The sequence below is a fragment of the Manis pentadactyla genome, chromosome 5 (assembly GCF_030020395.1).
Source record: "Manis pentadactyla isolate mManPen7 chromosome 5, mManPen7.hap1, whole genome shotgun sequence".
Taxonomy (NCBI): domain Eukaryota; kingdom Metazoa; phylum Chordata; class Mammalia; order Pholidota; family Manidae; genus Manis; species Manis pentadactyla.
In genome coordinates this window covers 152,543,568-152,557,776 of record NC_080023.1, presented here as the reverse complement: position 1 = coordinate 152,557,776, position 14,209 = coordinate 152,543,568, and the positions used below count along the sequence as shown (strand labels likewise).

General features: G+C 39.4%; 1 protein-coding gene across 1 annotated transcript; it reads left to right on the top strand.

Moving 5' to 3' along the window:
• Window positions 1–10,671: 10,671 nt before the first annotated feature.
• Window positions 10,672–12,886, top strand: DEFB129 (defensin beta 129). The gene is made up of 2 exons (XM_036924549.2): window positions 10,672–10,729; window positions 12,420–12,886. The coding sequence occupies exons 1-2, from the start codon at window positions 10,672–10,674 to the stop codon at window positions 12,884–12,886; spliced, it is 525 nt and encodes a 174-aa protein (XP_036780444.2).
• Window positions 12,887–14,209: the final 1,323 nt, after the last annotated feature.

The following is a 14,209-nucleotide window of genomic DNA, read 5'->3' as shown; positions in this document are numbered from 1 at the left end:
TACACAGAACTTGCTCCAGGAAAAAGGGCAGGTGGACAAAATCATCCCGGCACACTCAGCCTGTTAGGTTAGGAACTTTCAGGAGCTTCAGATGCTCCATCCCCCTGGCTGGCAACACAGCCCCAAGACCCACACTGTGATTCGCAGCCTGCCGCTCCTTTCTCCCAGCAGGAGGAAGGCACCAGTCCGCCCACCTGCTGCCTCCTGCCATCACACCAGGCCAGCTGAAGGGTGGCCCCATCTGTGGCAGCTATAGGGGTGTAATGTAGAGGCTCCTCCCTGTGCCGTGGGCCCACTGGCCCTGGCAGTGGAGGCAGGCCCTGCAGCTGGAAAGGTAGGAAAGAGCTCTTTCCTCCTGGCAGGCACCAGCACCACTCACCTGTGACCCCTGCCAATGTACCAGGTGCTTGCCAGCTCGGGAGAGTAGAGCTTCTGGGTACTAAAGGGCACAGCTGACACAACATTACTATTCCACAGGAATCACTAGAATGAAACAGCAAAAAATTTTGTACAAACAAAAATTCAAGTGCCAGAAAGAGGGCTAAGTAAAACTGAAATCACCAATCTTCTTGATAAAGATTTCAAAATAAAAATCATAAACATGCTCATAGAGCTACAGAAAACTATTCTAAAGACCTCAGGGAGGACTTGAAGAAAGAGAAACTTTGAAAAATAAAGTATCTGAAATGAAACATACAATGGAGGGATTTAAAAGTAGACTAGATAGGTAGAGGAGACAGTAAATGAAACAGAAATTAGAACAGGAAAACAAAGAAGCTGAGGCACAGAGGGAAAAGAGGATCTCTAGGAATGAAAGAATAATACCAAAACCAAAGACACCACAAAAAAATTACAGACCAATATTCCTGATGAACATAGATGCAAAAATATTGAACAAAATATTAGCAAACCAAATTCAAAAATACATAAAAAGTATCATCCATCATGACCAAGTGAAATTTATTCCAGGGATGTAAGGATAGTACAATATGTGAAAATCAGTATCATATACAACATTAACAAAAAGGATAAAAACCACATGATTATCTCAATAGATGCTGAAAAACCATTCGACAAAATTCAACATCCATTCATGACAAAAAAACTTTTAACAAAATGTGTATATAATTATATGTTAAAGTGTTGGTGAGAATTTAAAGAAAAGGGAACCCTTGTACACTTTTGGTAGAAAAGCTAATTGGTTCAGTTACTATGGAAAACAGTAAGAAGGTTCCGCAAATAATTAAAAACAGAACTACCATATGATCCAGCAATCCTACTTCTGGGTATGTATCAAAAGGAAATGAAAATAGAATATCAAAGAAATATATGACCTACAATTTAATTTTCTTGCAGCATTTTTGGGATCAGAATAATACTAGCTTTACAAAATGAGTTTCCTCTTCTATCTTTTAGAATAATAATTTTTAAGTGTATGAATGTTTATATTTCTAACAGCCTTAGAAGATGTATAGAAGTTTACAGAACCACTTTTATCCTCAGTTTCTTCTGGAGAGAGTGATGAGAGGGGTTTCAGGAATAAGGGAACCAGAACCTTGTTTGTGAATCCATGAGGACTCAGATTCACTACCTTGCTAGGGGACACTTTGATAATTCCCTTTTCTTTCTTCAGCTTCACTCTTCCTAACTGTAACATGCAAATGTTGGAACAGATATTACCAAGATTCTTGTATTCTAAGCTATGAGTTCAGCCTATCCCCAGGGATGAAAATTCCTCATCATCCTTTTAGGAGAGACCGATCCTATAATTTTGGGGTATCTGAAATACTTGAGATATTGTGTCCCTACCACATACACTGGTGACTGAACCACATACCTATAAGTTTCATCCTCAGCTTTCCCCTCTCCTGGCCACCCCCAAACTTTCCACACACATGCAGCACTCTCCATCTCCACTTTCTCCTCCCTGCTTCATCCTTCATCACCTCCCATCTCTTACAGAACTCTTTTCCGTGGCCTCCCTGCCACCAACCATGCATTCCAACAACCAGAGCAATCCTTCCTCTAGAGTTTTATACATAGTCTATTTTGTTTTTAAAATGGCAAATAACTATATGAAAAATTAAGATAAAATAATCTAGAAGTATACATGTAAGGCAAAAATAAAACACACTGCCCATACATCTTACTACACTGATGGACAGTGACTGCAATGGGGTCGGGGGAGGACATGATAATATGGGTGAATGTAATGACCACATTGTTTTTTCATGTGAAATCTTCATAAGAGTGTATATCAATAATACCTTAATTAAAAAAAACACACTGTCCATAGCACTTAGGAAATTAAGATCTACAGTAAAGAGAAGACTGGGACACATCCTACATGAAACAGGGTAAACCTGCAAAACATCCTGCAACTCCTCTACAGGGTGCTCCCTGATGTGCTGGTAGACTATCATAAAGCATTATGTTCCTGAAAATGCGTTATGCCACTCTATTGTCAAGTACAAGAGTCTCTGCTGATCTGTCCTAACAAGGAGTATTACGACATGCAGCAGCACAGGGGCTGGGGTCATGGTAGCTACGTTCAGAAAGGTATTGCCAGAATCTCATCCATAGAGGTCACCATTGTATATACACATCGGTTAGCCTTCCCACCTGGATCCACATCTCCCACTGTAAGAAGACCCTGACCATGACCACTTAACAGCTTCATAAACTTGCTTTATGTCTCTTTCATGAACAGATCGATGAGTTTCAGACTGTTGGTGCAAATGTAAAGAAACACAAGGAAGTCCTATCTCATTATTAAGCACCTATTCCTATAAGTGGCACCAAACACTTCACCTCACATTCCATTGATAAGAACAAATCACAAGACCACACTTGGATGCAAGGGGAATGGGACATCAACAACCCCTTCTAAGTGACAATTAAATACCATGGAAGGGGAGCATACATTTGAGGGGAAAGTTGGTCATAGTTGCCACAGGTGTAGAATTCTGAAAATAGAGAGGGAGTTGAAAGGTGCTGAATAACTAAAAGAAAGTGTCTAATGTCTATTACAGAAGGGCATCGGTACCAAAAGATATATGAGTAAAAACTTTTCTGCTGTTTCATGAATATCAATCACCAAGAAAGAAAAAGAACAAAGGTTTCTGTTGCACATATCCAAGCACTCAACAAGAAAAGACATTTTTGAACCAAACTCTAAATGAAACAATAATCGTGTGGTTAAACAATCAAAACTCCAACTGTTTTGGGATTACACAGTTAAAGTGCCAATGTATACTGCATTGTATTAAAATGTTATATTTTCTTTATATTTGCTATTGCAATGCAAAAAAACATTGTTCATTGTTCCAAAACAAAAAGAATTGTTACATGTATCAACTGTTTATGCTATTACATAGTTTCATAAATTAATCTATCTTACTTCTGACACACAGTTTTCTCCTTTAGGGAGTTATAGAAGCATAAACTTTGCATCCACCCAATAATTAGCCTGTGCATGTTCTCAGTAACATGCATAAGTCAAACTGTATTGTCTTTGTTTCAGGAATTAAGGGAAATCTCTCCTAAGCTTTGCTCTCTAAACCATGGCAGAACTACATGGACATTAATAACTGCAGATCATGCTGTGCCTGGGGCAAGGGTCTACTAGTCAGATTAGGAGAGATAAGTCACAGGTACAAGGAGTTTGGGATCTGTCTGCTCAGACAGAGCAGTTATTAGAGGCTCCCTGAAGATTCCATTGTACTTTCCACACTGGACTACCCTGATCACAGAAATCACCCTGGAGTCACAGAACCTAGATGAAGGAGCTGACCTTGTTGCTAAGCTTTCCTTCTTAAGGTCTTTTATCTTCTAGTCCCTTAACCTGCCTCTTCCAGGACAATTTTTTTATTCCTTATTTTGTTTCATGGGACAATCACCCTGCTAGAATTCCAATAAGGACAAGAGGAAAGAAATAAAAGAAGGGAAGGGGACACCATGTGGAGGTGAGCTAATACTCTGTGGACCCCAACCATGTACTGATTACCACTGAAGTCACCACACTTAAAACTCATAACACTTTGGGTTTGGTGTTATGACAGCTATTTTAAAATTAGGGCCAAGTAACTTGATCCCCTAGGTCTACAATACCTCCAAGAGAGAAAGGAGAATAGGAAACAGATATTCAGCTTCCCCAACATTTCTGGGGCACTCCAAGAGAGAAAGGAGAATAGGAAACAGATATTCAGCTTCCCCAACATTTCTGGGGCACTCCCTGGAAACCCAGTTATGCATTGGAAAACATGGGGGTAGGGACTGACAGATCTAGACCACTGGGAAGAAGTGGGAACATACAAGGGGGTGGGGCTCACAGTGACCTGCAAGTGAATCTTGGAAGTGGAATCACATCCCAGGTAGTGACCTTGCCCAAAGAGAGCCATCAGTGGCTCCTCCCACCTATGAAGCCAAGTCAGCTGTTCTTCTGGCCAGAGAGCACAGCCAGCATTTCTGTCTGGTGAGGATCATCAGCCAATGATCCAACCCAGCTGTGGGGCACAGACTGGGGCCTTGACTGATCATACAACACAGTCGGTAACTCTGTCCAACCACATAGCCCAGCTAGTGACTCTGTGGGACCAGGCAGCAAAGCCAGCAGCCCCAACCAGAACACAGCCTAAATCCCTGCCCAATTGCAGAGCTCAACCAGTGGCCCCACTGAACTATGGAGCCTCAGCTAATCATATAATGTAGCTAAATGCACCACCTAGCCAGGGAGCATGAGTTGCAACCCCATGCAATCAAGGGTGATTGCAGAGACTGGCCAGTAACCCTACCCATTTGTGGAGTCCAGTTAATGAAAATGCCCCACCAGCACTAGCCTGCATTCACAACCAACCAGTGAGCCCAGCAATGGCCCTGCCTGACTATGGAGACCAACCAGCAACCTTGCCTGCCTGCACATCCCAGTCAGAAGCCCCACTTGACTGCAGAACCCAGCCAGCAACATACCCAAGCTCACAGCACAGGCTACAGACACCCAGCCAGAGACCCTGCAGAAAGCCCCACCTGCCAGCACAGAGTGTGAACTAACCCATCCAGTACTAGCGCAACTTGTGAAGGTCTTTTTATGCCAAAATAAAACCATCAAGACTGGAACAGGTGACTACTTCTCTAATGCACAGAAAGCAACAAGAATATCAGATCATTAAGAATCAGGGAAGTATCACACCACTAAAAGAAACTAATAAAGCCCCAATAACTGGTCTTAACAGTGGAGCTCTATAAACTGATGAACAAAGAATTCAGAATAATACTCCTTGAAAGAAGTTCAGTGAACTGCAAGAAAACAGAGAAACAACTCAACAAAATTAGGAACACAATACATAAACCAAATTGTAAGTTCAAAAAAGAAATATAATTTTTTTTAATTTCTAGAACTGAAGAATTATATGACTCACCAAAGGCACAATCCATGAAATAATAAATAAACTGGACTTCATTAAGACTTAAAACTTCTGATCAGCAAAAGACAATGTCAGAAAAAATGAGAAGAGAAGACAATGAGAAGACAAGCCACAGACTGGAGGAATACATTTTCATATATTTCTGATAAAGGATGATTATCCAAAAGATACAAAGGATTCTTAAAACTCAACAACAAAAACCCATGTAAAAAAAGGGCCAAAGACATTAACAGACACCTTGCCAAAGAAGATATGCGGATAACAGACACCTTGCCAAAGAAGATGTGTGAAACGATAAAGGAGCCATGGATATACAATGGGGAAATGACAGCCTCTTCAACAACTGGTGTTGGCAAAACTGGACAGCTACATGCGAGAGAATGAAATGGATTATTGTCTAACCCCATACACAAAAGTAAACTCAAAATGGATCAAAGACCTGAATGTAAGTCATGAAACCATAAAACTCTTAGAAGAAAACATAGGCAAAAAATTCAAAAAATTTAATATAAATATGAGCAAGTTTTCCTGAATGCATCTCCTCAGGCAAGGGAAACAAAATAAAAAATGAACAAATGGGACTACATTAAGCTAAAAAGCTTCTGTATAGCAAAGGACACCATCCGCAGAACAAAAAGGCATTCCACAGTATGGGAGAATATATTTGTAAATGACACATCCAACAAGTGGTTAACATCCAAAATATATAAAGAACTCACACGCCTCAACACTCAAAAAGCAAATTATCTGATTAAAAAATGGGCAGAGGATATGAACAGACAATTCTCCAAAGAAGAAATTCAGATGGCCAACAGACACATGAAAAGATGCTCACATCGCTAATCATCAGGGAAATGCAAATTAAAATCACAATTAGATATCACCTCACACCAGTTAGGATGGCCAGTATCGAAAAGACTAAGAACAACAAGTGCTGGTGAGGATGTGGAGAAAGGGGAACCTCCTACACTGTTGGTGGGAATGTAAGCTAGTTCAGCCATTGTGGAAAGCAATATGGAGGTTCCTCAAAAAACTAAAAATAAAAATACCATTTGACCCAGGAATTCCATTCCTAGGAATTTACCCTAAGAAAACAACTTCTCAGATTCAAAAAGACATATGCACCCGTATGTTTATTGCAGCACTATTTACAATAGTCAAGATATGGAAGCAACCTAAGTTTCCATCAGTACATGAATGGATAAAGAAGATGTGGTACATATATACAATGGAATACTATTTAGCCATAAAAGACAAACAAATCCTACCATTTGCAACAACATGGATGGAGCTCAGTGAAATAAGTCAGGCAGAGAAAGACAAATACCAAATGATTTCCCTCATTTGTGGAGTATAACAACGAAGCAAAACTGAAGGAACAAAATAGCAGTGGACTCATAGACACCAAGAAAGGACTAGTGATTACCAAAGGGTAGGAGGTAGGGAAGGTTGGGAGGAGGGGAAAGCGGATTAAAGGGCACAATAATTCACAATCACACTATAGATAGATCATGGGGATGGTAGCACAGCACGAATAATACAATTAATGACTCTATAACATCTTACTACATTGATAGACAGTGACTGCAATGGAGGTGGTGAGGACTTGATAATATGGGTGAATGTTGAACCACTGTGCTGTATATTTGAAACCATAATAGATTGTATATTAATGATAATTTAATTTTAAAAATGGGACAGTATAAAGGGGCTTATGTAGTGGTAAAGTTTCTATATTCCACTTGAAATAATAAAACATTAATTCTATGTAGATCATGAAAGGATAAGATTGCATATTGTAATCCCTAGAGAAAACACCAAAGATATAATCAAAAATACAATTTAAAAAATGTCAAAGGGATACTAAAACATATTCAAATAATCCAAAAGAGGGCAGAAAAGGTGACCATAAAACTCTTAGAAGAAAACATAGGCAAAAACCTCTTGAATATAAGCATAAGTAATTTTTTACTGGACATGTCTCCCTGGGCAAGGGAAACAAAAGCAAAAATAAACAAGTGGGACTACATCAAACTAAAAAGCTTCTGTACAACAAAGGAAACCATCAACAAAAGGACAACCTACCAAATGGGAGAATATATTCATAAACGATATATTGGGTAAGGGGTTAACATCCAAAATATATAAAGAGCTCGTATATCTTAACACTAAAAAAAACAACCCAATTAAAAAATGGGTGGAGGACCTGAACAGACATTTCTTCAAAAAAGAAATACAGATGGCCAACAGGAACATGGAAAGATGTTCCACATCACTAATCATCAGAGAAATACAAATCAAAACCACAGTGAGATATCACCTCACACCAGACAAAATGCCACTATTCAAAAGACAAGAAATAACAAATGTTGGCAATGATGTGAAGAAATAGGAACCCTCCTGCACTGTTGATGGGAATGTCAATTGGTGCAGCCACTGTGGAAAGCAGTATGGGTCTTCCTCAAAAAACTAAAAATAGAAATAATGTTTGACCCAGTAATTCTACTTCTAGGAATTTACCCAATGAAAACAAAATCTCTGGTTCAAAAAGATATTTACACCCCTATGTTTAGATTATTTACAGTAGCCAAGATATGAAAGCAACCAAAGTGTCCATCAACAGTTGAGTGGATGAAGAAACTGTGTTACATATATACAATGGAATATTATGAAGCCCTAGAAAATGAACAAATCCTGTCATTTGTGACAACATGGATGGACTTACTGGTACTATGCCAAGTGAAATAAGCCAGGCAGAGAAAGATAAATACCATATGATTTAACTTATAGGTAGAATCTAAAAACAAAACAAAACAAAACAAAATGAACAAAACAGCAATAGACTCATAGACACTGAGAGGTGACTGGCGGTACCATGGGGGAGGGCTTGAGGTGGGTGGGTGAAAGAGGTGAAGGGGATAAAGAGGCACAAAATCTCAGTTATAATATAGTCATGGAGATGAAAGTACAGCATAGAGAATATAGTCAATAATTCTCTAATATCTTACTATGTTGACAGTAACTATACTAGTTGGAGTGAGCATTTAATAATGTATATAATTGTTGAATCACTAGGTTGTATACTTGAAACCACTATAATATTGTATATCAACTATACTTCAATAAAAAAATTATCAAAAGAAAGAAGGCAGAAAATCCAAAACAGCTGAAAAACAGAGGGAACAAGCAGAAAACAAATAATAAAATGGTGCCCAAAAATCCAAACCTATCAGTAATCACAATAAACATAAATGGTTTAAAACACAAATTAAACCATGGATGTATTTTTTTTCTCTATACAATTAGTGACCCATAAAAGTGCCATGGCTAATTTTAATTTTTTTATTGTGGTGAAATAGTCATAACATAAAATTTACCATCTTAACCATTTTTAAGTATACAACTCAGTGGTGTTAAGTACATTCACATTGTTGTGCAACCAATATCCAGAATTCTTTTCACCCTGCAAATCTTAAACTCTCTAACCATTACACAACTCCTCATTTTCCCCTCCCCTCATCTCCTGACAACCACACTTCTTATTTCTGTCTTTATGAATTTGACTGTTCTGGGTACCTCCCATAAGTGGAATCATACAGTATTTGTCTTTATTATTTCATGTAGCATAATGTCCTCAAGGTTCATCCATATCATAGCACATGTCAGAATGTCCTCCCTTTTTAACTCTGCATAATAGTCCATAGCATGTATATATCACATTTTGTTTATCCATACATCCATGATGACATTTGTGTTGTTTCCACCTTTTGACTATTATGAATAATGCTACTATGAATATGAGCATATAATGTATCTTCTAGACCCTAATTTCAATTATTTTGGATATATACCAAGAAGTGGAATTGCTGGATCATACTATAGTAAGTAAGCAGGGCTTGTGCTCACAGGGCCTGTGGCACTGTTACAAATAGAGAAACGAGTTCTTAGCCAGCTACCCCACAAGGGCACAGCACAGAGACAGCAGACTAAAATGTGCCATCAGTCTTTCTGTGAAAGAAGCCTATTAGCTTACCTTCACAGCTGTGGCCTGAGGGTAGGCTTCTAATTAAACACACATTTGGAGACAACTAAACCCACTCCAGGGACCAGGAGACTGGCAGGTGCCATCTCTGATCTCCCTCTGCCCTGCTCCAGGTTGTTGGTATATTACTCCTGCCCTGCTCAAACATTAAGGAGAGGTAAAAAGGGCTTGTATTTTCTTTTATATCTTATACATCTTATGTTTCCCCCAGGATCAAGAGCAGGGAATGTGCTGCATGGAAGCATTCAGGAAAGACTGCTGTCAAACAATATGAAAACCTATATGCTAACAAGCTGGAAAACCTAGAAGAAATGGACAACTTCCTAGAAAAATACAACAAGATGACCAAGGAAGAAACAGAAAATGTAAACAAACCAATTACCAGCAAAGACCCAGGAATTCCACTCCTAGGAATTTACCCTAAGAATGCAGCAGCCCAGTTTGAAAAAGACAGATGCACCCCTATGTTTATTGCAGCACTATTCACAATAGCCAAGAAATGAGAGCAACCTAAGTGTCCATCAGTACATGAATGGATAAAGAAGATGTGGTACATATACACAATGGAATATTATTCAGCCATAAGAAGAAAACAAATCCTACCATTTGCAACAACATGGATGGAGCTAGAGGGTATTATGCTCAGTGAAATAAGCCAGGTGGAGGAAGACAAGTACCAAATGATTTCACTCTTATGTGGAGTATAAGAACAAAGAAAAACTGAAGAAACAAAACAGCAGCAGAATCACAGAACCCAAGAAGGGACTAACAAGTACCAAAGGGAAAGGGACTGGGGAGGATGGGTGGGAAGGGAGGGATAAGGGCAGGGAAAAAGAAAGGGGGCATTACTATTAGCATGTGTAATGTGGGGGTGGGGGAAAGGGGAGGGCTGTGCAACACAGAGAAGACAAGTAGTGATTCTATAGCATCTTACTACGCTGATGGACAGTGACTGTAATGGGGCTTGTGGGGGGGACTTGGTGAAGGGTGGAGCCTAGTAAACATAATGTTCTTCATGTAATTGTAGATTAATGATAACAAAATTGAAAAAAAAAGATTGCTGTCAAACAGAATCAGAGAAAATACAACTGCTGTGAGCAGTGGCTGCACTTGACTGCTCATGGCTTAAGGCCATGAAGAGGCCAATAAAGGCTGGAACTCAAGAACACCAACCCAGACCCAAGGCTTCCTCTCTGACACCCAGCGATGAAGCTCCTTTTTCCTATCTTTGCCGGTCTCATGCTACAGCACCAGGTGAACACAGGTAATGAGGAATCCTGGGCTTACAAGGGGTTTGGTGTGAGGAAGCAGGGATCTGGCTGTCCTTGACAATGGAAAGCCAAAGAGATGCTCAAAGTTGAGATGTCCAAAGATATGGATGAAGTTTACTTATTGCAGATGCTGTGAAGTTTACTTATTGCATCAGTCATGTACCACCCCCCTCACATCACTATAGGCCCCAAGCCTAGACTATCTGATGGGGACACACAGGGAGCTACAGAGAAAGCAGGGTGTTTTTTGTGTGCTCAGGAGCTACCCAACATATAAAGGTGCCTTCCCTCCCTCCACATAGCTATTGACTGGGAGTCAGCCCAATCTACCTCATTTTTGCTCTATTTCTAATTTAAACCACCTCTTAAAGCAAGGATTCCTATCAGTTTCTCTCTTGGTATAATGAGGAAGTCCTTACCATTATGCTCAAAAAATTTCATCTTAGGATCCTGTAAATAGCGATTTTTCTACACCCCAACTTTTTCAGATTTTTACAGAGTTCCATCCCTTCTCTCAGCCTTTGTCTCCTCAGAAAGCCCCAAATTACCCAGGGTAGTGGAGTAAGGCTTAACCAGGGGACTGGCCATTGCTTTTTGAAAAGTAGAGAGAAGCATTGAGATTTGTTTCAGAATACATGCATCACCCAGCTATTTGGAATAACTTGCAATAAGTCACAGAAAGGAAAGTTAAGAGTCAAGTTAGAAACAAAGATGTTACTAATGCTCTTATCTTGGGACTCTAAGAGAAAGATGGTGACATAAGCCAGTATGGCTGTGTCATCTTGGGTGAAGTCACTTTGAGCCTCAGATTCCACATCAGTATACCAGAACTAATCAATGTAGCTGCTTGAAATACTAGAATTTTACTGTTTTGTCTAGTGAGAAACAATTTTGAAATGTATGTGAACATTAGGTGGTGCATAAATCTCTTGTTATTTATGGAAAATCAGTTGTATTGTGAAGATAAGTGAGGGAGAGCTGTCTTGATTCAGAAAAAAGGGTGAGACACTGGGATGGAAAAATCATCTAGCAGGTGAAGATGAGATACTAAACTAAGCAGAGAATTTAGGGCTGTAGATAACAGTGTGGGAGTTATCTTGATAGAGATGCAGTTAAGGCTAGAACAATGAATAGGACAGTGTGTCCAGAGAGACTGAAAACAAAAGAACACCATGCTCCAGGAACCAGAGGTCAAGTGATTGTCAAGATGGTGAGGTTATGGACCACTGGGTTTGGCAAGCACTCCTGACAGCCCTATTGACTCTGTTTTGAAATTCTTTCTTAATTACTTTCACAACAGATTTTTACACTTGATTTTTATGACAGATATTTCCTAGGATCACAGAGGCAGATAGTGATGCCCTACACGTGTCTAAGATGCTAAGTTGGAAGTCTAAAGTCCTATTCTGAAGCAAATAACTGGGTTCCCTTTCCTTCTTTGCTCTATGTGCCCTAGATTTTTTAAGTTTCTCAATGAGGGAGACTAGAGAGATTTATTTTGAGTGTCAAAGGTGTACAGAGACTCTCTGGGCCTACTAGGTGCCTCCAACAACATCCCTGAACACTGTACTTAAAATTTAGCATAATGAACTCCCTCTTACTCTATTCCTCTTCCTCCAGCAATTTTAACATCATGTCTAGTCATTAACCTTAGCCCAGTGGTTTTCTCTTTTCTTTGTACAGAATACTTTGGCTTAAGAAAATGTTTAAAGGGTTTGGGGAAATGCAAAGACTATTGTGCTGTGCATGAAAAGGAGGTACAGAAATGCAAGAAGAAAAAATGCTGTATTGGACCAAAATTGGTTCAACTGATAAAAAACTACATACAAAATGAAATGTCCCACATATTTGAAGAGGACTCCCAAGAACTGTTAAAAACCACCAAGTATTCTAGAGCTGAGATACAAACAAAATATCATACTACATCTCTTCTCCCCAAAATGAAAAGCACCAGCCCTTTTGCCAACATCAACACCCCCATCATCCAAAATGTCACCGCTGTGAACTCTGCCACCACCAACCCCATGATCTCAGAAAAGATTAAGTACACTGCTACTTCAACCAAGAGGGACACCAAAGAAAGGAGAGGTTCAGCCACTGACACCCCACCACCACCAGCACCACCACCACAGTCACCGCCAACACCATGACTGGAGCTGGAGGAAGCAGATGAGTAGGGACGTGGGTCTTTCCCTTAAAACACCAAGTTCCTCTCTATCTTTGCTATCTTTAAAATAAGACAGAGAACTGTTTTCTGTTATCATTCAATAAATCCTGTTTAAGTGCCTATGGTTTATACAATGTTTCCATTCTCACAGGAGCCTCATAGACAAGATAGAGCTGGAGAAGGATCGAATTTTAGTTTATGTACCCAGCAGAAAGCAAGCACTAGGAAGAGTGACTACAGCACTGAATTTGGCACATGGATGGCCCAAATTAGTCCTCTGTAGCTAGAATTTATGGTTCTCACACATGGTGTGCTTTTCTTGGGACAAGAAGAAGGAAAACATCAAGGGAAATATTTTCTTTCTTCATCGATTTTGGGGGCAGACCCATATGCAAAATGGAGTAGGGGGGTACCAAGTCTGCCATCTCCACAGAAGAACATAACCTCATCCATGGAACTATTTAATATAAGAATATGTGGGGAAAGGGTAAGGTAGAAGATGCAGGACTTCTCTCTCTGGGTCATGGCATTTTCAACAAGATTCCCAACAAGCAACAGGCAAAAGGTACTGTGGTGCTTCCAATAGATAGAGAATGCAAAACACAAATGGAAACTATGTAGGTAATTTGGAATTTTCTAGTAGCCACAGTAAAAAAAAAGTTAAAAGAAACAGGTGAAATGAATATTAATAATATATTGTACATAAGGCAGTAAATCTAAAATGTTATCACTTCAACATGTAATCAATATAAAAATTATTGGAGAGTTTTCATTTTTTTGTACTAAGTCTTTGAAATCTCATATGTATGTTACCATTACAGCACATTTCAATTCATACTAACCACATTTCAAGTGCTCATAGTCCCATGTGGCTAATGACTACGATATTGAACAGCACCAGGTTAGAGAGTCCCGAGTGTACAAGTAAGTAGATATAGGACTGTTAGGCAAAGGGGGTTATGATAACCTAGGGGAAACAGCCCTATTTCTGAGGGCTGTGACATAGAATTCATGAGCGTAGAAATTCAGGTCTGATGTTCCTGGACTAGCATTATAGTTCTGGCACTTTTTAGCTGTGTGACTTTAAACAATTCACTGAACTATATATGAGCATCTGTTTATTCATTCATAAAGTAGAAAGGTAAACATTACAGTATATCCAAGAATCCTCTTCCTCATATCCCAGGTCACACTTGCTTTTATTGCCCAAATTACAATGGTACAGACCTCTATTCCAGTTATTAACATATTTTTCTCTGCTGTATATCAACTCCTTCAATGTAAAGACCATCTTTCCTTAACCTGT

What these genes read in the sequence shown, in the direction of transcription:
- DEFB129 (XM_036924549.2), top strand. Translation starts at nt 10,672, where the DNA reads ATGAAGCTCCTTTTTCCTATCTTTGCCGGTCTCATGCTACAGCACCAG. An exon ending in ACAGCACCAGGTGAACACAG is followed by an intron (nt 10,730 to 12,419) that starts GTAATGAGGAAT and finishes TTCTTTGTACAG; the next exon opens with AATACTTTGGCTTAAGAAAA.